We start from the raw sequence: 26,088 nt of genomic DNA, 5'->3' as shown, positions 1-26,088 counted from the left end.
GTGTCATGTTATGTTGTTATAATAATAATAATAATAATAATAATAATAATAATAATAATAATAATAATAATAATAATAATAATAATAATAATAATAATAATAATTTAAATGAGAAGCCTTGTCTAAAGAAAGGCAAATACTACAACCCACCATATGCCTCTCATCTGTGTGTTAGACCTGTTTTGCAGCAGCTGGCAATGTTTTGCCGTCTTTGAGGGAATCATGAACTCCAAGCATAGGATTTAATCAAAGCATTATCCATAAGGATTATTAATTCTATTGGTTTTTATTATGATTATAAGAATATCTGATGAAGTTATGTGTTGGAGTTGCCAAGTCAAAGGGCTGACCAAACGAGATGTTGTGGAAGGACCTGTTCGTGTGAGGATAAACCCATCAGTATGCCAGAGTGGAGTCCGCCGGAGAGATGATCAGCAGGAAGTAGTTGCATTTATTTCTGCACGGGGGGGGGGGGGGGGGGGGAAGCAAATGGAAGCAAATCTTCACGAATTTTTGCTGCTTACTTACCTGTAATACCGGTCCATTTTACAAAATAAATAATATACCATTAACGTTTTGTATTATTTGTTAAATTTAATATTATCTTTATTTACCTTTATGGGAAATTTGATTATAGGTCATATTTATACAGAAAACTCACAGTTATCTCTACTTGTATTTGAAACTGGCAGTTGTATAACAAAACATTCTGGATAATACTTTTTAAATAGTTCTTGATATAAATTTGATAAACACTTTTTATGGATTATGCGGTCAGTCACTGCGTGTGACGTAGACGTGATGTCAGTCCGTCAGCTGGGCCGCTGACGTCATTACGCAGAGCGTGTGCAAGCAGGAAGCGATGGCGGAGCGCAGGCGGCTTCAGCTGCGAATCAACACAATAAACAGAGAGAGAGAGATAGAGCAGGGAGACAGCGTGCGAGAGTTTAACTGTGTAACTGCGCGTATGAGTGTGTGTGTGTTCGCGTAGCTGTGTGCACGTAGTGTAGTTGTGTGTTCTCGTGTCTGTGCAAGTGTGTGTGTGTGCGCGTAAAGGACTACCGTGTTTACTAGTGCATATGAATCTCGAGTGTGTGTAAAATCTGAGTGTTTGGTAGTGTAACGTTGTGTGACTGTGTGTGTATCTGAATCTTGGGTTTCTCTGTGTGTGTGTGATGTGTGCTATTGTATCCCTGTGTGTGTGTGTCTGTCAGTCTGTAAGTATGTGAATATGTGTATGGCATGTGTATCTGAGTAAGAGTGTTGGTTTTGTTTGATTTTGTCAGTGTTGTGTGAGATGATGATGACAGATGCCTGTGTGTGTTTCTGTAAAAGTATGTTTGTGTGTGCATGCATGTTTAAATAATGATTTGAAAGAGGGTGTGTGTTTGTGTAAGTGTGTATGATGATTTGACTGTGTGTATAATACAGTGTGCGTGTGTATGTATGATGCGTGCGGTCAGTGGTTGTGGGATGCGGTGCTCTGTGGGCTTTCTTCAGCGCCGCAGTCTGATTGGCTCTGAGCTGCTGAAGGCAGACTTTCAGAGGCAGAGATTGGATGGCTGCAGTAGTCTTTACCGTACAGACATCCTTGGACACTACGGCTGTGTCAATGCCATCGAGTTCTCGAACAATGGAGGAGATTGGCTGGTGTCCGGTAAGCAGCAGATCACTGTACTTTATAAAAACATTTTATTAGGATAGTAATGTCAAAAGAACTAAACCAAATCAGTCTAGAGCAGAATGCATTATCTTAGGTATTAGAGATAAAAGACTTAATCGTGTTCTTATCAAAATTACATTTGCATTTTTTATGTGCAATTTTTATAAATAATCATACCTAAGTTAGCAAACACATTTAACTTTCGGTTGTTGGAACTATATATATATATATATATATATATATATATATATATATATATATATATATATAAATTACTTGGTATTTATCACAGTGCAATGTACCACTCACAGTCTGGATGAGGAGAGTCAGAGCAATAGGCAATAGACCTCTCGCAGGCGTGAGGAGAAGCCTCAGACACGAACAAAGCAATAATTAGTAATTCTGTTCCGAAAGCACTACACCAAACTATGTTGGCTTTTTTATATATTGAACCCAGCAAATAAGTAAAAATCGCACACTATTGTGCAAGAGTGCAGAATAAATGCCATATTTAAATAATTTTCTGCACAGGCTATGATACTTTCTTTCAGAATATCAAACCCACCTTATTTTGCCCACAACTAAATGTAAGTTTATGATGAAGTCTTCTCTGTTTAAGGTGGAGATGATAGGAGAGTGTTATTGTGGCACATGGAGAAGGCCATCAACTCCCGAGCCAGACCCATCAAACTGAAGGGGGAGCATCTGTCCAATATTTTCTGCTTGGCATTTGACAGCACAAATACTCGTGTTTTCTCTGGAGGTAAGATACAAAGACCAAACAAAATAACTTAGTCAGTCAATCAGTCAAACAACCTTAAACTAGAGTGCACTGAGCATGACCCTTATTTGCTTATTAACCAAAAAGAGCAAATATCCTTCTGTGTCAGTAAATCCCTGGAAAAAAAGAAACATAAAGCAATGCAATGCTAGGTTATTCAGTGTGATGAATTTGGATTTTAAAACGTTTGTGGAACAGAGGTTATCCTCACATCCTTCTACAGTGGCACTAAAGAGAACACCCTGACCAGCAGCCTCCCAGTCTAGTCTTGGAAGCTTTAAAACCTCAAACCCAGTAGTCCATCCAGAGAGCGGCGAGGATTACAGACAAAATCATGAGAACCTCACTCCCATCCATATAAGATCTATACCTATAAGACTTCTTCTCTCAGGCCATCAGACTACTCAACTCCCTCTGACAATGTAAATGACATGTTGACCTAAAAGGGCTGTTAAACACACACACACACACACACACACACACACAAAGCTCATATACTCAAAGAAATAAGATCTTTTTCTACAGGCTGTCAGATTACTCGATTCCCTCTAACAACACTGACCTATCAGGACTGAACTGGACTGACTGAACCCATTTATTGAAACACACTCCAAAATGGAAATATTACTTTGGGCGATAATTTAGTGTTTCTCATCATTTGTGCCCTTTATCACTATTTACATGTGTCAAGTTTGCACACCCTGTTACACTCTGCTGTAATAGTTACTACAACTGTGAACAATGTGCAATATTTTCTATACAGCATTCAAGATTTGTCTATTTTTTCAATACATAAATTTTATGTCTGTCTGTGCTGTATAGTATGCGTCCCATGCACTTGCATTTGTTATATTTGCACATCAGATTTTGGAGAAGCCCAGTTTTGTTCAGCAGTCTGAATAACAGTAAAGTTCACTTTGCTTTAGAATTCGAATTGCTTGAGGTATGGACCAGGTTTAGACCATCAGGTAGGGAGGGTCTGGTTCATTTGTGGCTCGTCAAAAAAGCATGAAATTTTTAACTCTGATTCAGTCACACAAAGGCAGTGAAGGGAACACAGCAGAGTAATAACAAAAGTGTATTTATTCATTCATTGGGTGCAAGGTGGGAATACACCCTGAAGGGGGCGCCAGTCCTTCACAGGGCAACACAAACACACATTCACTCACCCACTCACACCTACAGACACTTTTGAGTCGCCAATCCACCTACCAACGTGTGTTTTTGGACTGTGGGAGTAAACCGGAGCACCCGGAGGAAACCCACGCGGACACAGGGAGAGCTCACCACACTCCTCACAGACAGTCACCCGGAGCTATGTGACTGCGACACTACCTGCTGCGCCACCGTGCCGCCCATAAGTGTATTTATGAAGAATAAATATAGGTCATACTGCCTGTATGCAGGATCAGTTGCCAATACCAAATGGTTCACAGAGGAAGACCAGACAGCATAGAGCTCAGTAGTCAGGCCTTGAGATGATGGGAGTTTGAAGAAGCACCTGGGTGAAATCGAATAGTCAAATCGAATGACTACGTCTGGAAATGCAAGACTATTTCATAATTTTGTGGCATTTAGTAATACTTGTGTGTTTGTGTGCAGGTAATGATGAGCAGGTGATTCTGCATGATGTTGAGCGAGGTGAGACGCTGAATGTGTTTCTTCATGATGATGCTGTCTACGGTCTCTCCGTCAGTCCTGTTAATGACAACGTTTTTGCCAGTTCCTCGGATGACGGCAGGGTTCTGATTTGGGATACACGAGAGCCACCACATGGAGGTAAACACACACACACAAGCACACACCTGGCAGCCAACTAATGGAGGTACACACACTACATAAATGAGGACAATGACATGCACTACACACAAGTGCGCCCACAAGGGGTTACATACACGTTTATATAGTAACATCAGAACTGAACTACTAACAGGCAGAATCTCCTAATTTGCTCAGTGTTTAAGCCATAAACCTCAAAAAGCAGATGTTACAGTCTTCTTGCCCAGAACAACAGGCCTGAGCCTTAGTTAATTACAATTGGATTTATTCCCCAAATCCTGAATCTCCAAACACACTCACAAACACATCTATTGTTGCAGGACTTCTGTCAGTGTCTGGATGCCAAAGTTCTTGTAGTGGGCAGGTGTAAATGTACTGTGTTGTGGTAGTTGATAATCCGATCACCATAATAACATCACTCTGATCAGATGTTAATGATTTTTGTAGCGTTTTCTATATTTTATTGACCTGATTGTGGTGTTTTAGAACTGTTCTACCTGGAGAAATGTCTTTGAATGTTAGCCTCTTTTTTCTTTTGTTTTTTTGCTGTTTTGTATTTTAGAACCATTCTGCCTGGCGAATTATCCTTCTGCGTTCCACAGTGTCATGTTTAACCCAGTAGAACCTCGCCTTCTCGCCACCGCAAACTCTAAAGAGGGAGTGGGTCTGTGGGACATTCGGAAACCTCGCAGGTGAAAAACCAACATGCACACTTTAACATCACAAATACACATTTACGTAATTGACATTGCAGTAATCTATGGCAACCCCTCATAGATTTTGGTAAATTAATGCTAATATTCCCAGTGTTTAAACAACAACAACAACAACAACAAAGATACAAACCAGAAGATGTTTGTTGATTAGACCTTTCCCACAAAATGTCTTTTGACCTTTTAATGTATTTTTTTTGTACAGTGCCAATGATGAAATACAGTCCATTTTGCATTGTACAGAATTTTCACTGCCAGATTTTCTCATTGTCACCTAGAGGGCAGCAGAGTGCTGTGTATAAATATTCTCATACTTACAGTAGTGCAGGTAAGTTAATATGAATAACTTAACTGATCTGCTTTTGTTTTATTTTTCTGTTTGTTTGTGTATGTAGTTCTTTGCTGCGCTATGGGGGTAGTTTGTCTCTGCAGAGTGCAATGAGTGTGAGGTTTAACAGTGCTGGGACTCAGCTGCTTGCTCTTCGTCGTCGTCTTCCTCCGGTTCTGTACGAGCTGCACTCTCGCCTCCCCAGCTTTCAGTTCGACAATCAGGGATACTTCAACTCCTGCACCATGAAGAGCTGCTGCTTCGCTGGAGACAGAGACCAGGTAAGTTTTACACGCACACACACACACAGACAGCTGGCTGGTTAAAACTCACTTGACTCCATCTGCTGTTGCAGTACTGATGTTGGTCTACACCATCAAACATTTAGCTCAAACCCAAATGTTTTGAACGTTCTTATTTCATTTACTTGCTGCAACATCTGTTGCAGAGGTCAACATCTGGTAGGATAAGTTATTTAATCCTGCAGTGATTAGCTTATTTTGGGAAGAGATACTTTCCAAAAGATTGGAAACAGCAGTTCTGGCTTCACAGTTTCAGGTCATAATTTGGTTATGTGCATTTTATTATTTTCAGCCAAAATATCAGTTATTTCACATTCAAAATCCAGTATACAATTCCTTAACTTTCAGTTGAAACACTCTGTAAGAAAGGCTATCAGCAGAAGAAATAATTAACTTAAATCTACAGAAACTAATTGCAGAAGATCAGACACAGTGAGTGATTATGGAGAAAAGGCAGCAAAGAAAAATAATAAATAGATAAATTACATTTTCAGGTTTTATATCAAATGTGTCCCCAAAGCTGCAATTGATAGCAGAAGTTAAAAAAATTACCTGTGAGGAGTTGGTGTGTTCTCCCTGTGTCCGCGTGGGTTTCCTCCAGGTGCTCCAATTTCCTCCCACTGTCCAAAAACACACCTTGGTAGGTGGATTGGCGACTCAAAAGTGTCCTTAGGTGTGAGTGTGTGAGTGAATGTGTGTGCGTCTGTGTTGCCCTGTGAAGGACTGGCGCCCCCTCCAGGGTGTATTCCCGCCCAATGATTCCAGGTAGGCTCTGGATCCACCGCGACTCTGAACTGGATAAGAGCTTGCAGATAATGAATGAATGAATGAAAAAATTACCTTTACTTATGATTATAATTATGTTATGGAAGGAAGGAGAATTCCAAAAATTGGGATGAAAGGTTTTGGTCTACTAGCAACTGCATAAAGTAACTTCACTCCCAATATAGTTAGGAAGAAGACTTGTAGGTATGTCATGGTTATTTGAAAGCTCGAATTTATTTCATGCCTGAATGTTTATATCTGTTTCAGCTAATCTTGTGAATGCTGTTAACTTCTCCCCTCTCTGTATGGAAGTGCTTTACTGAATGGAGTTAAGATGGAATGCTCTTGTAAACTTGGACAGCTCCTTGTGTGTGATATCATTGTTAGTATTAGCTGAGGTTCGTTTGCATTTGTGAGATGTTACCAAATTCATTCTTCGTGTTTTCCCATCAAAACCTTGCCAGCATTTACTCTCAGCGCTCAACGCAGCCTTATATAGAACTACGAACACTCAGCTAGTAACTACTCTCATTCACTCAACTACATGTTCTTAAGGGCAATAGTTTTGTGCTTTCCTGAGTATTTAGGGTTGATACAATTTTTCTGCCATATAATTAAAGATAGTTAAAATGTAAGACTCTCTGGATAGAAGCATCTGCCAGATACTGTAGATGTGTGAAAAATATCCCTGTATTTTTTTGCTGTCACTGATCTTGCACATATATCAGCCAGAAAATTAAAACCTATAATAGATGAAGTGTAGTGTATAACATTGATTATGTCATTACAGTTGACATAATCAATAATCAGATTACTGGAGTAATCTGTTAAAATGTTAAAAATGAAATTGTTAAAATTAGGTTGTGGATGTGATAGAAAGGTCTCAGAAAAAAAGTGCATGGAACCTTGCTAAATACTGAGGGGTGAATAGACACACCATTCGGAGTGCCCTAGCTGCCCCTGCAGATCCCAGTCTTGCCCCAAATGAACCTAAATTGGGCAGATAAGCATCAAAATCTGGCCATGCAATGTGTGATGGTGGCCTGCTCAGAGGGATCAAGTTACCTTTTGTTTTTAGTACCCTAAGTTTTGTGAGAGTTTTATTATATATTACATGCTACAGTGCTACATTTGCAATGTGCAGATTTGCATCAGGTTTGTGTGTGTGTGTGTACATGCACACGCATATCTGTACTGACATGTTTTATCAGTTTTATCAGGCCAGTAGATTCCTGTCTTGATGTACTAAAGCTGGCTTTGTGTTCATGTCTAATGTTTTATTTTCTGATCAAGCTGAAAGCTGAAGCTGCTGTATATATTGGCAAATAGCCTTTATGACCAATAACTTTAATAAACACCAACTAAAGAGTTCATTCAGCTACTGTAAGGGTCACCCATTGTGGGCCAAGCATTCAACTGCACACTCACTGTGAATAATCTTTGTTTTAAAAAAGCAAATAAAGAAATGTGGTGCAATGGAGGAACAGCACAAGTCTAATTTGCTCAATGCCAAGAGTCCTTCAGAGGGGTATAATGCCCCCAGGATTGTGGAGCAGTGGAACTTAGCTGTCTGGAATGATTACTCCATTGTAGTATTCCCTTGTTGGGATCAGTTGGTGTGGTGTTTGTGATCAAGAACTAATAATGTAAGTGGTATAATCAGTGCCTGACTGTGCTAATGTTCTTGTGACTAATTGAAAACGAAACCTCATGGCAATTTTCCAGTTTTTGCCAAGGGTTGAAGCTAATGAATTATACTCTTCCCTTCAAACAAAATCCTGGATGACCTGGTGTCCACAAGCTTTTGGTCATGAAGTATACGATGGCCTCTCACAAGTTTTTGAACTGTCACTTTTATTTTTAAAATGAATGTATTTTAAGTTTACAAGCACTGACCATGTTGAGTCCTAATTTAAGTTTAAATTTTCATGTGTAAATATTTGTGCCAGTTTAGTGACAGTGCTTGCTGGGGATTAAAGCCAAAGGCATGCTTACATTCTCCCCCGGTTTTGATGATAAACCGTGGCGCCTTGAACAGGTATAATTGGGTTGAATTAATAACTGTGTTTGTATGTTTCAGTATATCCTCTCTGGCTCGGATGATTTTAATCTCTACATGTGGAAAATCCCAAAGGACCCAGAAGCAGGTCATTATAAATAATGCTATTCGTAGTAGTAGTGGTTGTAATAATATTGGAAAGTTAAGTATAATTAAGTGTATTATTAGAATATATGTGTATAAATTGTTCATAATAATATATTATAAAAGTTCTGTACTGTGTTCAGTGGCATTCTGTATATGACAAAGACAAGAAAGTAGTTACTCCCCAGTTACCACCCTCAACAGTTCACTTTATTTTACAGTCTTGTAACCTCAGTGTTACTGAAGACTATCCAGCAAACTTACAACAGTGGAAGTAATTTTATGAAGGTTACTGTGTACTTGTAAAGAATGTACTGCAAAACTATTAGTAATAACTACATTTTACTGTAAGCTCACTGTGAATAAGTACAGATGTACAAGCCTGGTACCTTTTAGTTGTAATAACATTTGTGTAGCATGTAAACAATACATTATAAATGCTCCCTACACAGTGTGGTTCTGAATAATTTTTATATTATGCCAGTAATTACTGCTCTAACTAATTGTATAAAGTACACAAAGAAAGTGTTGTTCATGCCACATATTAACCGCAAACTTTTATTTTTATTTTAACTATTATTTGTAATAAATTTGAGTTTTTACAGCTCTACTTACCTTGTGTTTATTAGGTATATCGCTATATATTTTACAACCATATACAGATTTTTTAAAAACATATTTACAAATAATATATTACTCTAACTGTAAAATAAAGGGTACAGTTTTAAAATTATTCAGTTGATCTTGGTGTGCCTTCCATCTATTAAACTTTAATCTCTCAATCATTCTCTTTTTTTATTTTTATTTTTTCATCCTGTCTCCTCCTCTCTCGCTCTCTCTCTCTCTCTGTGTAGGGGGTCCTGGTCGAGTGGTGAATGGGGCATTTATGGTGCTCAAGGGTCATCGCTCTATTGTGAATCAGGTTCGCTTCAACCCCCACACATACATGATCTGCTCTTCTGGAGTTGAGAAGGTCATAAAGGTGAGAACTCATTATATTATAAGATAAGATGACACTTTATTTATCCTGAAAGAAATAATCAACTCTTATTTCTCCACACGTACACATACACATAGTTGGACAAACATACCAGCAGGAGGTGTTTTTCTGTAAACTGTGCTTTACCATGAAAATCCAAGTGTGTTTGTACAGCCAACATCTCCTGGGATGCACTTGGTCTCGAGTGGGTAATTTCCCGGGTATTGTGTGGGGCATTTCCTGGGTATTTTACTAGCCTCATGCTGGTAATTTCTTTGTTGTACCAAGTCTCACATGGGCAATTTCCTGGTATTGGGAGGGTAAGTTCATGGGTCCAAGGTCATTATCCAGTTTCTGTATCTGGTTTTGTTCTGGGAAGCAGTTGTTATATCGTGTGGTCCAGATTTTTAGAGCAAAAATTGTGTGTTTTTTTTATTTCTTTAATATGTCAGTCATTTGTGTGCATGTATCTGCTGAGTGTTCATATGCACCTGCATGTCTGTGCTTGACTTAGATTCTGTGCTATAATAGTTTTTGGCTGCAGCTGTTTGTTTTTCACCTAGCACCCCCATCCGTACCTACCTGCCCTTAAGAAACCTGTAACATATTTCAGAGATTTATATCTATTCACCCTTCACTTAGCCTGTGCTTCCCACTGAAAAGCATGGCAAGTGTAATATAAAAACTGTTTTGGTGATGTCTGAACTTTAGAACAGCTGTTCTCTTTTTTCCTCTTATCTTAGTGTTATTTATAACTCATTTCCAGGACTTTCTCAAGAACAGAATTCAGTGCAAATCATTTAAATCCTGTATTTAATTGAAAATAGGCAATATTTCAAATGTTGAACCTGAGAAATATATTGTTTTTGATAAACATTTGCCCATTTTGAATTTTAGGCCATTAACACGTTACAAAAATTGGAATGGGGATCAAAAGACTGCTAAAGTTATTTAATGCTACAAAAAAGGAGGTTAATTAGCAATAGGTCAGTAACATGACTGGGTTTAAAAAGAGGTCAAGGATAACTTTCCTAACTTAAAATAGTAAAGAATTTTGGGATTACATCATACACAAAATATCATTAAATGTTTCAGATAAGCCATAGACATCTCTATAAGCACGGGACAAGGCCTAAAACCAGTATAAGTTGGCTGTGGTCTTTGGGCCCAACCAATGCAAAGAAGAAATCATGCATAAACAGTATCCAGAAACAGTGAATTAGTGACATACTTAAGATCATTGTACAACCATAATATGAAATTTGGACTGAGGTGAAGTGGAAAAGTGTCTTTGGGTCTGATATTTTTTAAATCATGGATGATGTGTCCTTCAGGCTACAGAGGAGTGGGACCATCCAACTTCTTATAAGCGCACATGTCAAAAGCCAGCATCCGTGGTTGTGGACTAGTGCACATAGCATGGGTGACTTGCACATATGTGGAGGCACCATTAATGCTGAATGATATATACAGGTTTTGGGGCAACTTCTGGGAAGACTTAGCTTAAGACATGGCTAGTCTACATCTTGCATGGACTACAATAGCTGTGTGAATGAGTCCTGGCAAAAAAAATTAGTTCAGATCTGTCACCCTTTGAAATCATACGCCACATTATGAAGTGAAAAACATCATTGATGGGAATGTTGCATTAAAACAGTATTCAGATAAAGAATACAAAATACATTTCATTTTAAAGCAGTGTAAATGCAGCAATCACACCCTACTTGCTTAAGAAGATTGTTCTGTTTTGTTCTTGCAATGTAGTGACTAGCTGAATGTATTAGAGACTTCCTGGATGTATACATCATTAGCTGTAATATATTAATGACTATAAGAGAATGTAAACACACAAGATATTCAGGTAATTGCTACTAAAAAAAAAAACACCACACAATATTTGTTTATTATTTCCATAACTGTTATGAGTGAAAAATCTTGTACATTCAGGGGTTGGACAATGAAACTGAAACACCTGGTTTTAGACCACAATAATTCATTAGTATGGTGTAGGGCCTTCTTTTGCGGCCAATACAGCGTCAATTCGTCTTGGGAATGACATATACAAGTCCTGCACAGTGGTCAGAGGGATTTTAAGCCATTCTTCTTGCAACATAGTGGCCAGGTCACTACGTGATGCTGGTGGAGGAAAATGTTTCCTGACTCGCTCCTCCAAAACCAATCTTTCACCAGTCTTGCTGTGTGTATTGGTGCATTGTCGTCCTGATACATGGCACCGCCTTCAGGATACAATGTTTGAACCAGAATGGTTCGATAGTCCTTGGCAGTGACGCGCCCATCTAGCACAAGAATTGGGCCAAGGGAATGCCTTGATATGGCAGCCCAAACCATAACTGATCTACCCCCATGCTTCACTCTGGGCATGCAACAGTCTGGGTGGTACGCTTCTTTGGAGCTTCTCCACACCATAACTCTCCCGGATGTGGGGAAAACAGTAAAGGTGGACTCATCAGAGAACAATACATGTTTCACATTGTCCACAGCCTATAATTTGCACTCCTTGCACCATCGAAACCGACATTGGCATTGGCACGAGTGACCAAAGATTTGGCTACAGCAGCCCGGCCGTGTATATTGACCCTGTGGAGCTCCCGACGGACAGTTCTGGTGGAAACAGGAGAGTTGAGGTGCACATTTAATTCTGGTGGTTTTATGTTTTTTGGATATAATCCGGGTCAGCACCTGAACATCCCTTTCAGACAGCTTCCTCTCGCGTCCACAGTTAATCCTGTTGGATGTGTTTCATCCTTCTTGGTGGTATGCTGACATTACCCTGGATCCCGTGGCTCTTGATACATCACACTTGCTCTCTTGGTACCAGATGCGCCAGCAAGACGTGCACCAACAATTTGTCCCCCATAATGTTGTGTGAATTGCAATATTTTGAGCAAAACTGTGCTCTTACCCTCTGCTAATTGAACCTTCACACTCTGCTCTTACTGGTGCAATGTGCAATTAATAAATATTGGCCACCAGGCTGGTCCAATTTAGCCATTAAACCTCCCACACTAAAATGACAGGTTTCAGTTTCATTGTCTTACCCCTGTATGTAAAAGCACTACTCAAAAATGTTCTGGAAGCAGCGCTTTTTTAGTGGCAGGTGGAACGTAATTGGTTATCAGCCTACAAGCAAAGATGAATGTGATTGCTTAAAATGGATTGCGCAGAGATCTTCAAATATATTGCCCTCGTGTTCTCCAGCTCTGTCTACCAGAAATGATTCTGGAAGAATAAATGTGTTTCTTTTCTATACTTATTGTCTTTCAGTTCATAATCCTTAGCAGTGTGGGCATTGCTGGAGTGGTAAGCGGTAAGCGACTTTTAGGCCAATCAGGAGGAAAATAATGTCAGGGAAATGTTTTAAAAATTTGAATTTGTTAAATGTTCTTTATTGAGAATTGAATTGTGACGAAAGCAGATCAATTGAAAATTTTATTGAATAATTTGCTTGAGTATGGGATGTGTCCTGCTGTGTCCACTCACAGTATGAACCCACCAGTCAACCACCTCGTACACAAAGGCTCCTCTAACAATGGGCTCTGCTAATATGAACAGCCACCTTGTCATTCCAGTTAAGCTATTTAAATGATATTAAAATGTGTAGAAATATCAAATTAATATTAATCATTTAATTAGTAAGTGAACATAGTGTAGAGGTGTTTACCGAGGTCAAAGCAGCTCTCATGCGTATAAGTGGGATGTGAAATATTGCCATGTTTTATTTCGGCAGCACACTGACGGTTTTTTTCCCGTTTTCTCTTCACATATACAGACTGCTTGCTTAGTTTCTCTCTATTTTGACCTCTGAATTTTCCCTTTTTGATTCACAAGTTATGTATTTCTCTGTTTGCTTTTGTTCTTGGTCTTTTCTTATTACTCATTTTCACGTTCGCTTTGCTAATTTTGTAAATAAATTCAAATTGCTTACATCTCTAACCTCCATGTCCTACATAACTCTGTCTTAACCTCTATATCAAGTATATAAATCCAAGAACATGGATTTTTTTCTTCATGCTGCACACCTCACTGAAATACGTAGGCGGAGCTGCAGGAGTTCCTTCTGACATTTGTGTGAATAAATAATAAAACATATAACAAATCCAAAGTGAAAATGTTAACTAGTTCACTCCAAAGTGAGAACTATTATATGGACAGGATAGTGGTGAACTGTCTTATACAGAAGAAGACTTGAGAAACTTGAGAGCAGGATCAGTTCTTCCTGCAAAATTTGTGTCACATTTTCTCACAGTAACCTCCTCACATACTTACTATGCAATTGGGCTAACACATACATTCCTATTGACACTTTTTTGCAGTCAAGTTGCATGTGCGAGGAAGTTCTTAACCATAAATTATGTTAAAATTAGGCTACGAACTCACTGACCTAGGAGCATTTGGAGACATTCATGCTTATATTCACAGAGAAGCAAATTCTCATGTCTACTGACAATGATACAGATATAAAAATAGATGCAGAAGCCAGTGAAATGCTTTGGCGGGTATGGATGCTATAGATGCTTTTTACTTTTCTAAGTATGAATCAAAACATGTAAACAGTGGTGCATTGTGCATCTCTGTAGGGAAGTGTGAGATACATTTTAATACCAAGTTTTAATACCATTCAAAGTCTGTTTTTTAAAGTTATATTATTATTATTATTAATTTTTTTTTTTGCTATCAACCTATTCTTGACATGGAATATTTTATCAATGTAAGAGTAAATGTTATCTTCTACATATGTTTTATCAGGCTTTAAATAAATCAGGATAGTAAGAGCTGAATTTTCACTTTATTTATCCCGATACATGCACCACAGGAAAAGTGGGGCATGCTTGGGCAAGAAACTCCCAGGCTGAAAAAAAAAAAAAAAGACTGCCAATCCAGCCCTGAGTGTGGGTGGCATACACATAAACTAGTGGTGAAGCTTCACACTTAGATCCCCCAATGTTTTCCTCCACCCAGCCATATTCTCAAAATTATTACTTGGGTGTTGACCTGCATGGACAGTCTTAGACAAGTAGACAAAGTCAAGACAGACAGACATAGACACACACTAGCATAAATGGGTGGACCGACATAGACAAACTTTAAAGGAACACCGTGTAATATTTTTACCTTAAAATTACAGCTTCAAAATTATTGTTGTGCTCCACTGAGCTGTTATAGGTAGCATAGAGCCTCTGTCTGTGCTACTCTGGGCTCAGCACGGCAGACAGTGCACTATGTAACTTTTGTAGGAGGGAGGGTAGGAACCCATCCCCCTTTCACCCTTCCTTGTTGATTTAGTACAGTGCTGTAAAAGTATATTACACTAGAGGGAGCCACAGAAGCAAAAAACCCAAACCTTACCTAGCTATAAATAAAATGTATAACATTTTCAATTTACACGCTATTAAAGAAAGTGTCAACTTTTATGACATATAACATATGTATGTTAGTGTTTTTTTAAAAATGGCTCAAATATTTTCTTGCAGAAAGTGCGGACATGGTTGAAAAACTTTGGGGGCCACTGGATTAAAGTATGTTCATGTATGAACACACACTGGAGGGGCACACTCATACCTACGGACACATTTGAGTCGCCAATCTACCTACCGATGTGTGATTTTGGACCATGGGAGGAAACCGGAGCACCCGGAGGAAACCCACGCAGACACAAGGAGAACACACCAAACTCCTCACAGACAGTCACCCGGAGCGGGAATCGAACCCACAACTCCAGGTAACTGGAGCTGTGTGAAAGTGACACTAACTGTTGCGCCACCATGCCACCATTAAAGTTTGTTAGTATTACTAAAAACAGTTTGGCCAGAAACCAAACAAAACAATGAGCATATCTGATGATAATTTAGCGAGTATAATACCACCTAAAGGGCAACACGGTGGCGCAGCATGTATTGTCGCAGTCACACAGCTCCAGGGGCCTGGAGGTTGTGGGTTCGCTCCGGGTGACTGAGGAGTTGGTGTGTTCTCCCCGTGTCTGCGTGGGTTTCCTCGGGGTGCTCCAGTTTCCTCCCACAGTTCAAAGACACACATTGATAGGTGGATTGGCGACTCAAAAGTATCCGTAGGTGTAAGTGAATGTGTGTGTGTCTGTGTTGCCCTGTGAAGGACTGGCGCCCCCTCCAGGGTGTATTCCTGCCTTGCGCCCAATGATTCCAGGAAGGCTCTGGACCCACCGCGACCCTGAACTGGATAAGTGGTTACAGATAATGAATGAATGAATGAATGAATACCACCTAAGCATTGACCTTAAATTAGTATCAGATGACATGGCATAGCAGTTTTCATTTATGTCAATGAGTGTATTAATTTTCAATGAATGTTATTAATGTTATTGTGTATTTGTGTGCTCGTTTAGGTTTGGAGTCCTTACCAGCAGCCAGACAGTGTTGGTGATTTGGAAGGTCGTGTCGAGGATAAATCCCGCTCTCTTTACACACACGAGGAGTATATAAGCCTGGTGCTGAACAGTGGCAGTGGGCTTTCACATGATTATGTTAGCCAGTCAATGCAGGAAGACCCGCGGATGATGGCGTTTTTCGACTCGCTCGTACGTCGTGAGATCGAAGGATGGAGCTCAGACTCGGACAGTGACCTGAGCGAAGGTGCCATTCTGCAACTCCATGCTAGAGGGCGCCGTTCATCTCGCACAAGCCGAGATGGAGGCTCTGCTACTCCAGCACCACAGGCTAATGCGCCTAGTGGTCACCATACCGACTCTGAGCACTCATCCTCATCGTCTCTAGCTGGACCCGATGTGTCTGGGAATGAGCAACTGGACCCAGATGGGTCAGGCACACAGAGGAGAAGGGTGGCGGGGCCACGTGCATCCGCCTTCCTACTAGACCTCGTTAATGAAGATTCGGACTCCAGCGGATTTTGGCTGGACCCAGTACCACGTCCACGTTCACCCAGCCCTCGCGAAAGGGTCTCCAGCCTATCTAGCCATACCTCCTCTGTGGGCCATGCCTCCACTTCAAGCTCCTCACCCAGTTCCTCCTCTTCTAGCTCATCCTCCAGTAGTGAGGGAGAGGAGGCGGAGTTGCGGAGAAGTAGCATGCGCCAGCGAAATGCAGCCAGAAGGAGGCGTCACTCAGAGTTCTCTGGTCAAGACTCCGTCCACACCTTGCAGGGTGCCACAGATTACAGCAGCTACCCGAAAATTTCCATCCATGATCCTTCATCGTCATCATCTTCCTCAGGAGACGATAGCCAGCCAGTAAGGAGCGCAGATAAAGAAAGGGGGCAAGGCTTCATGTCTAGTCCCACCCCTTCCTCAGACCAGAAGGCAGAGCCTCGCGTTAGGTTCCAAGGCTTTTCGCCTTTTCTGGGCCATGACCTGCAGCACATGGAGAGGTCTGAAACGAGGATGGGCTGGAGGGAGGAGCTAGAGGAGGGGAAAAGTAGTGATGATGATGGAAAAGTGCAAAAAAAAATGATGCTAAATGATAAAGCATTTGCTCATGTTGATAACCTTGTAGACTCAACTCTCCCTGGTTGTTCTGGGGCAGGGGCAGGGGCAGAGCAAGCAGGACCTCGAAGCCAGAAACGGACACGTTTGACATCTGGAGAGGAAGAGGAAGAGCCTCCATTAGAGAAGAAATTTAAGACATGATTTTCATGATGACGTCAGTAGAAACAGACTCGGTGATTGGCCGAACAAACTTTTGGGTTCATTGGTTCATTTTGAGGTTTTTGTTCATTTCTGCGGTGTGTTCCAGTGTTTGGTTATTAAAGTTAGACAGAACAGGATACAAATATATACAAGCTTTGATCCAGATAGGAGTGCTCTTATTTCTGTCTTTTCTCCCTTTCTTTCTCTTCTAAATTCCTTTAGAGATACACAAATATGTAATTAACCAAAACAAAAAATCCTTTACACTGCCACAGCTAGTAAATATATCTGAAGGTTTTGCATTTCAACTGTTCAATGTATTGTGACATAAAGCCTTTACAGACTATTATCAAGTGTTTTCTTAGAAATACACCAATAAAAGTCTCACCCAATGCTGATTATCAATATTTTGCTAGAAGCAGCACTCATGGAATAATTATTCTATTTAATGCTTTAATGTGTTTGAATGATTGAGTTCATTTAAATGTATACATTATTTTCCTAAGAAGTAACAAAATTATCCTTAGAAAATTACATACATTTTTAAGCATTTTCTTTCACTGTAGAATAGGTGCAGCATATTTTCCTATTATAAAATGCTTGTTTTCTTATTGGACTGCGATTTCTGTGATAAATAACTCAATATTTTTGCTAAAACTGTTATTCTCTTATTGTCTTTGTTTCTTTCTTTCTTTTTTCTTTCTTTCTCACTCTCTCTCTTTCTCTCTCTCTCTCTCACATGCACTCTGTAGGTAGTTGTATCGGAGAGCTTTGCCTGATGTCATTCACTGTGGAATTTGAACCCCAGAAATGACACTAAATAAACATTTTATGATTAAAAAAAAAAGCAAAACAAGTAAACAACATCTCATATAGTGCTTTTTTTCATTAAAACATGAAGCTCAAAAGAGCAGCCTGTATTATAGGATTTGAGTGTTTGTTTTTTGATTTATCGTGCATTTTCTTAACAGTTTCAGCATACATACTGCTGAACTCATCACTGAAACTGTTCCAGTTTGTTCTGGTTTCTTTTTCTTTGTTTTGCAGGATGTTATGCAATCTGTGTGATTCTAGAAAGATTTGTTCATTTTTTTTATGGAATCTTTTATGATTCCATAGCTTCCATGGTACCCACATCCAGCTGCTTCAGCAACAGCCCCATTAAAGTCTGAGAGTTTTCATTGTTCCCAAAAGCAAGTCTCTTATTTTGTCCACGTTTGGCAAAAGTATAAAGCCTAAATTGTCCAAGAGTGGTCGTCATGGCAATGTGGAGGGATTCACTCGCATCCCATCTGCCTGGGCCCTGTCACCATGGCAATGCAGCATCACATTAAAAGCTGTGTGAGGCATGCGTTTGTGTTTGTTTTTGTTCGTGTACCCATCTTTAAAAATACTACAGTATTGAAAGCTGAATTACATTCTGTGCCTGAAATTAGAAGTGTTTTCTGATCCTTGAATATCACAGCCCTTCATCTCTTAAGAGGAATTAAGACAATTAAAAAATAAATCCCCATAATTCATAAGACCAGGAATCCCCATGTCTGTGGAAAATCTGTGAAATTCTCCATTTATGGACATACAATGTGGCATATTTTAAAAAATGTTTTTTTTTTTTTGTTGTTTTTTTTTTTTGGGATACGAAAGCTGTTGCCTAACGGTTAGAGAACTGGTTTTGGGATTACAAGGTAGCTATTTAAGTTTTCCAAACTGGGAGGAAAAATTCAGGTGTGAAGGAACAATGTTTTCTCTCTCCTCCACCTTAATTGCAAATTCCTTCATACTGACATTTTTTTTTCTCTTCTGATTATTCATTTATTATGTGTAACCGCTTATCCGGTCTAGGGTCGCGGTCGGTCCAGAGCCTACCCGGAATCATTGGTCACAAGGCAGGAATACACCCTGGAGGGGGCACCAGTCCTTCACAGGGCAACACACACACCTATGGACACTTTCTGGAGTCGCCAATCCACCTACCAATGTGTCTTTTTGGAGCGTGGGAGGAAACCCACGCAGACACAGGGAGAACACACCACACTCCTCACAGACAGTCACCCGGAGCGGGAATTGAACCCACAACCTCTAGGTCCCTGGAGCTGTGTGACTGCGACACTACCTGCTGCACCACCCTCTTCTGATCATTTGTGTCTGAAATAAAATTCAAAATCTCCTAAATCAGAGATAGATAGGAACTAAATTTGAACAGCTTGAATTCAGAAAAATATTAGTCCCTTATTCAATAATGTAAATGAGTAGAAGTAAGGTATTGCCATTGAAAAATGCCCCTTTCTCTTTCCTGGGGTCACACCCGAACTGAACCAGTTTTGAGTTAAATAAAGTCCAGTGCCAGTTCTGAATACAGATCAAGTTTTGATTCTGTAATTAAAAGCCTCTATTGGCACATCAACAAAACCAAACCACCAACAGATGCTGCCATTCACAATTATAGCTTTAACCCATTTGACTGTGAGAGTCTGGTTCTATATTCAGTTCTACATTCAGTACTGCAAGACGTAGTCATTTCATATTAATGTAGTTAATATTTAGTTTAAACTTTTTTCTGAAAAACATCTAAAAAAATCTATGATTTGTTAATTCTACTTTATTTAATTTACAAAAGCACAAATAAATAATTTACAGTGTTTTCACTGAACAAGATTTTGGTACTGATTGTAAATTTGTAAATATTTTGTTTTTAATAAACACTGCAAAAATTATGGGCAGATGCTTGTTCACCAGTGTGTTAAATCATATTAAACTATTCAATCACTTTGGAACAGAGGATCCAAGTGAAAATACTGCCCATTTTTGCTCAGATTCTGCTTACTGCAATAGTGGCTGGTGACTGATTCATCTCATCATGATTAAAACAGTTAAAAGATCTGGACTGCATGCAGGCAATGTCTACAAAGATATACTGTAGTAGCATGTGAAGAATGATGCCTGGATTGTAATGATTAAATAACCATGAAACTCCAGGGAAAGATGTCATCTTTATAGCAGTAAATGCTTTTCTAAATATCCCAATAAACAGACATAAATGAAATCCTCAAGGAATGCATCCTGGAGGGGGCGCCAGTCCTTCAAAGGGCGACACACACACACTCACATTCACGCCAATCCACCTACCAAAGTGTATTTTTGGACCATCATAATGGATTTACAAAACACAATTACATTGGTTGGCGCAGCAGGTAGTGTCGCAGTCACACAGCTCCAGGGGCCTGGAGGTTGTGGATTCGATTCCTGCTCCGGGTGACTGTCTGTGAGGAGTTGATGTGTTCTCCCCGTGTCCGCGTGGGTTTCCTGCGGGTGACTGTCTGTGAGGAGTTGGTGTGTTCTCCCTGTGTCTGCGTGGGTTTCCTTCGGGTGACTGTCTGTGAGGAGTTGGTGTATTCTCCCCGTGTCTGCGTGGGTTTCCTCTGGGTGCTCAAGTTTCCTCCCACAGTCCAAAAACATACATTGGTAGGTGGATTGGCGACTCAAAAGTGCCCGTAGGTGTGAGTGTGTGAGTGAATGTGTGAGTGTGTGTTGCCCTGTGAAGGACTGGCGCCCCCTCCACGGTGTATTCCTGCCTTGCGCCCAATGATTCCAGGTAGGCTCTGGACCCACCGCGACCCTGAACTGGATAAGCGCTTACAGATAATGATCGAATGAATGAATTACATTGGTCAATTAAAATGCTGGGATGCTTTTCTTTGTACCTTTGTCAGTTAAATTAAGTTTCATAAAAACAAATTATAATCAAATTATGTTACAGTAGTTACAGAATTGTCTGTAGAAGTTATTCAATGAATGAAACTAGTAACAGTATAATTCGTAATTGTTACAAAAAGAATTCATTAGATTTTGAGCAGTATGCAGTTATTGAATAAAACATGTTAGCTGAATATTTAGAATAATTTACAGTTCTTACAGAAAAGTTTATCTTAGTTATTAAATAGTCCTTCTTGGTTACTAAATAAGTAATCCATTTTATTTATCAAGTGTGTGCTGATTTATAGTAGTAACTGAATCATAACTAGAATATATTGAGCAATTGGTAACAGATACAAAATATATTAGTCACCAAATTAACAATAGTTCCCTTATTTCACACTGGCTCTGAATAAATTGTGACAGTTCATGAATCATTGACTGTAGGTACTGAATAATTCATGCTATATATATATATATATATATATATATATATATATATTATACATAATATTCATTCATTTATTCATTCATTCATTCATTCATTATCTGTAAACGCTTATCCAATTCAGGGTCGCGGTGGATCCAGAGCCTACCTGGAATTTATACATAATAGTTGTTTAAAAACATTTAAAGGGTTAAATCTGTACTTCCACTTTAGCAGATAATTATCTATGAATAGAGGGCAGCGGAGCTGGAAAAGGAAAAAAGAACAACACATTTATAGGACCATGACATCAGCAGACATTCCTAACATCACACACATACACACAGATGGGTTCTTACATCATGGAGGAAATGACATCAGTATCTCATCATTCTAACGTCTGGAGACTCATGCTTCTGTCTCAAACAGAACACATCCAATAAATCATTCACCAAAAGTGGAATTCCGCTTCATTTCTAAAATATCCACATAAATGATTTTAACTCAAGTTGGATTTTAAGATGTTTCTAGGCTGATTAGTTTGTGAATGAAATGCTTCTAGAAATTTTGTGTAAGCTCTAGAAAAACAACATCCCGGACATTTTTTTAAGTCTAAAAAAGTCCAGGTAAAAGAGGACGTCTGGTCACCCTAATCCTACATAAAACTCAAAAGACCTGTGTAGATTATACGGTGGTTGTGAGTAATAAATAATATGCTATATTTTTGTGCACATGGCAATCCCTGATTCCAGTCACCTAAGCTGTAAAGAAATTGTATTTTTTAAATTTCACTACAGCCAGCCATTTTACACCAAATCACTTTTTTATGTCTCCATAACTGAAATATGTGGAATTTTGAAAAATCAGTGTAGTTTCCCTTTAAGCTGGTAGTATTTATGTGTGGCTCTCTCCCTTACATGGTTCTCGCTCAGTGTCGGTCGGTTCCAGAATGCAGCAGGAATGTTCTGGAAATTGGCCACAGTTCTATCAGACACAATTACCATGGCCCTCGTGACCCAAGCGTCAGCAAAACACACTAAGTGCACATATTGTTCTGTTTGTACGTGTGTTTGTACGTGTGTGTATTAAAGCAAAAGTTTGGATGAAAATAGTCAAATCCCCCAGTGTCCCAAACCTTCACAAAAATTTTTATCAATCAACCAAAAATGTTTACTGTCTAAAGTTTGCTTCTTTAGCATTAGCTCTGGAGCTACCAGGGTAATGTGGAAAACATGTAATGGAAGATAACCTCCCGGTGCTTAGTATCATGCTTGAATAGTAAAATGTTTTGCAAAACATACACTAATAAAACAAATTAAGGTTTTATTTTTATTTTAAATAAAAATACAGTTTGGCCCCATGTTCCCTTTTTTAGTAGAGTTACAGCTACATTAGCCTCATACACTATGGCAAATAGTTTGTGAACACAACTCATCCAGAGGTTTTTTTTTTTTGGAGAAGAAGAGTACTTAACTGGGCATTTGTTCCAACTTTGTTTCCCACTCTTCTGGAAAGGTTATACACTAGATGTTGAAATATTACTCTGAGGATTAAACATTAGTGAGGTCAAGTACAAAGCTGGATGATAAATTCACAAACACAACACCAACTCATTCAAAAGGTACTGGACAGGGCTCAAGCACACTGCTACAGGTCCAATGATGAATAGCTTTATTCACCTCTAGCCTGCCCTTGGCTTTGAACATGGTGACCTTAGGCACATGTACAGCTGCTCTAAAGCATCTCAGTTCACCTCACACTGTACTCTGAAGAGTATATAAATTCCACACATACAAAGTATACAGGCTAGAAGGGAAGTCAGTAAGAAAGCTAAAAGGAATGTAAGACAGGCTGGACTGGAGTCAAAAGCCTGGGCCGGTCTTTCTGTTCGGATCAGGATATCACTGTCTGTCATCTTTGTGTTGGCAACATTAGCAGCAGAACTTTCCCACATCCTCTTCCATTGCTCTTATCCAGTAAAAACAGAGACAGAATTGGAGACTAATGTGTCTGAGATATGGTGGCTTCTAAAACTATGAATAAATTTAACTCAGTCAGCTCTCAGCAGCTATTATTGATAGTTCTCCGCACCACTGCTCCACAGCCCAGAGATGTATATATGGCTTTGGTCCATACTTGGCAATGGGCATGGTGACCTTAGGTCAATACATAACTTCTCTACAGATTTCTTTCATGCCTTTCTCTGTGTCCACAATTGATAAACCTAAAGGTAATTGAATCCATTGATTATAAGGGTGCAAGTAAAAACTTTTGTGGTGTAGATAAAAGTGAATGTAAGTGAGCTGGACTTTAGTGAATGTGAGGCAGTTAGAGGAGATATAAACACCTCATGCTTCCTCCACCTCTCCAACTCTCTCTCTCTCTCTCTCTCTATGTGTGTGTGTGTGTGCATTTGACATCACTTTCCAAAACATTTTGCTACTGGGAGGATTCTCCATATAAGGATGTGTGCTCTGGGAATGTGTGTATGCGCATGTGTGTGCTTGTGTGTGTGTATGTGTGTGTATATGTGAGTGTGTGTGTGTGTGTTTGCCTTACATGGCAGAGGATCTTTGCTCAGCCTTGTTGGGAGATTATAGACTTTGGGGATAGACCTGAAGTTGGACTGATAAATCTGGTAACCATGGTAACCAGCACCTGACTGGCTGAAAGGAAGTATACTCAAATATTATGAATATAATTAAAGAACATATATTTCTTTCAACTCTATAGTTTGTTACCATTTTCTCACTTTACATAAAATGTTGTGATGTTATATTGGGCTGTTAGTGAGTAATGCAAATCCATAATTAGCATAATTACACACATTGTATGTACAGATGATTTCATAAGAAATTACAGGTATTTAATATAATTTGCTTTCTGTTTGCCACAGTGTCATGCCCAACTTCTCTGGCAAGACTCTATATTCTTAATCATGGAATATTGTTGTGAGGATTTGATGGCTTTCAGGCACGTAAACATCTGTGTGGTCAGTTACTGATATTGGATGATAAATTCACAATTTTCAGTTCAAAGGTACTGTACCACCCCTGCAGAGAACACAGCAGACATTTGAAACAGATCATGCTGACATTTGGCTCAAGTGCAAGTGCTCCAAAGCTTTTTTCTTAATTTTATGAAGATTATTTGAAGTGTCTCAGAAGTGGATGCTCCTTAAATATAGTAGAATTAAATATTTATAATAGTTGCCTACAAAACTGTGGATATAAAACCCATATCATTTTTACATAAAATGTTTCTTAATTTCTTTTCAACCTCTAGGCTGATAAACAACTATTCTTGACAGGGCTTTACCTATGCCATGTAACTGATAGTAGAGAGACAGCAGTGAGATAAAGAGGTGGGTGTGGCCAGCAGGTGCACACTGGCTCACCTGAAAATGGTAAATAAGCACTCTGTAATGTAACACTCTCAGTGTGTTTAAAGCATGGACTCATTAGGTTGTTCTTTTATTTTTATACATTGCCACAATAATTAAATTAAAGATGGTATGTTTTATATATACACCGAATTTGTGACTGTTTTTTTCTACATATACAAATTAAACATTAATCATCTATAAAATATAATAATATAATCTAACATTGTGCTTTCAGTAAAATCACTCAGTACACAACACTAATACCATTCTTTACTGAGCAGTTCACCTATTTTTGGTCTGTTTTGATGTGAAATGATTGATTATAGATAAGAGTCAGATGTATTTAGAGTAGGACATGGCAAAATTTCTCTGGTCCAGGTCTGGCTCATATTCTCCTGTTTTCATTGGCCTGCTGATGACATTTAGGCAGATTCTGCTTTACACATGATAACTACATAAAAACTAAATTAGGGTTACAAGTCACCAGAAGTCAACTATGCACATTCCACCGAAGTGGCCCTTATTCGTATTCTGTGTGGTTAAGGGACTTTTAGAGACGTACTTCTGTTTCATCACCACTGTGTACATTCCTGATTGTAATTTTTTCTCTATTACGAACTTTTTTCACCAAACCATTCTCAGTCATTTTGTTTAGACTACATCTGAACACTTAAATTATTATTTTTTTTAATTATTGTTTTTTTATTATTATTTTGAATCATTAGTGGACTGCACTTTGTTGGTTGTATTAATTTTCCAGTAACTTTAATGTGTAATGTGCTCCAAATTTCTTGCTGAAAAAAATGTCTTTTGGTAATTAATTTGATTAAACATGATACATTTACACTTAATTAGACAGAAATTAATGTGATGGATAAAAACAAACAACCATCAAACAAATAAACAAACAAACAACAAGAATACGTGTTTTTTCATGCAAAATAAACCAAGACTTAGTTTAACATCTCAGAAATATAGGTCTCTCTTCATATGAAGGTTTCCTAACATGGTCATGACACCGTAAATCCCAAGCTTATAAGCTATTAATGGAATACTGAATATTTCGTTAAATTTCGAACTTATTTCTAATCCCTTTTTAAATTATGTATTAATCATTGCATAATAAATTATTCGCGATTTTTCATGTACGTTCTGTTTATTACACGATTATTAGTTCCTCGGGCCAAATAATCATTAAGGAATCGACTATTTTTAGTGAAGAATCGACTCTTCAGAAAGACTGGCGTGTAATTACTGCAGATTTTTTAACCCCTACACTTCAGCCAAAGCTCGAGCCTGATTGACATGTATACGGCCCAATAGAATCATTTAGACAATAGACATTTCAATAATGGGCGGTGCTTAGGTGCTACGATTATGGGCCAATCGGATTTCATGCTTTGTCATTCTCCCCTCCTCCTCCTCCTCCCCATCCCCTCCCTTTACAGTGAAGTTTCTGCACCCTGAGCTTCTGCCTACTTGCAGAAAGGCAGA

General features: G+C 39.0%; 1 protein-coding gene across 1 annotated transcript; it reads left to right on the top strand.

Moving 5' to 3' along the window:
* The first annotated feature begins 835 nt into the window (after nucleotides 1-835).
* On the top strand, nucleotides 836-18,472 carry dcaf5 (ddb1 and cul4 associated factor 5). The gene is made up of 8 exons (XM_066679123.1): nucleotides 836-1,657; nucleotides 2,283-2,426; nucleotides 4,047-4,223; nucleotides 4,786-4,915; nucleotides 5,332-5,545; nucleotides 8,412-8,478; nucleotides 9,329-9,456; nucleotides 15,833-18,472. Exons 1-8 carry the CDS (start codon nucleotides 1,447-1,449, stop codon nucleotides 17,087-17,089), a joined length of 2,328 nt encoding a protein of 775 aa, XP_066535220.1. The 5' UTR covers nucleotides 836-1,446; the 3' UTR covers nucleotides 17,090-18,472.
* Nucleotides 18,473-26,088: the final 7,616 nt, after the last annotated feature.

Source organism: Hoplias malabaricus, chromosome 8 (genome assembly GCF_029633855.1).
Source record: "Hoplias malabaricus isolate fHopMal1 chromosome 8, fHopMal1.hap1, whole genome shotgun sequence".
In the NCBI taxonomy this organism is placed as follows: Eukaryota; Metazoa; Chordata; class Actinopteri; order Characiformes; family Erythrinidae; genus Hoplias; species Hoplias malabaricus.
This window is presented reverse-complemented; position numbering and strand designations above follow the sequence as displayed.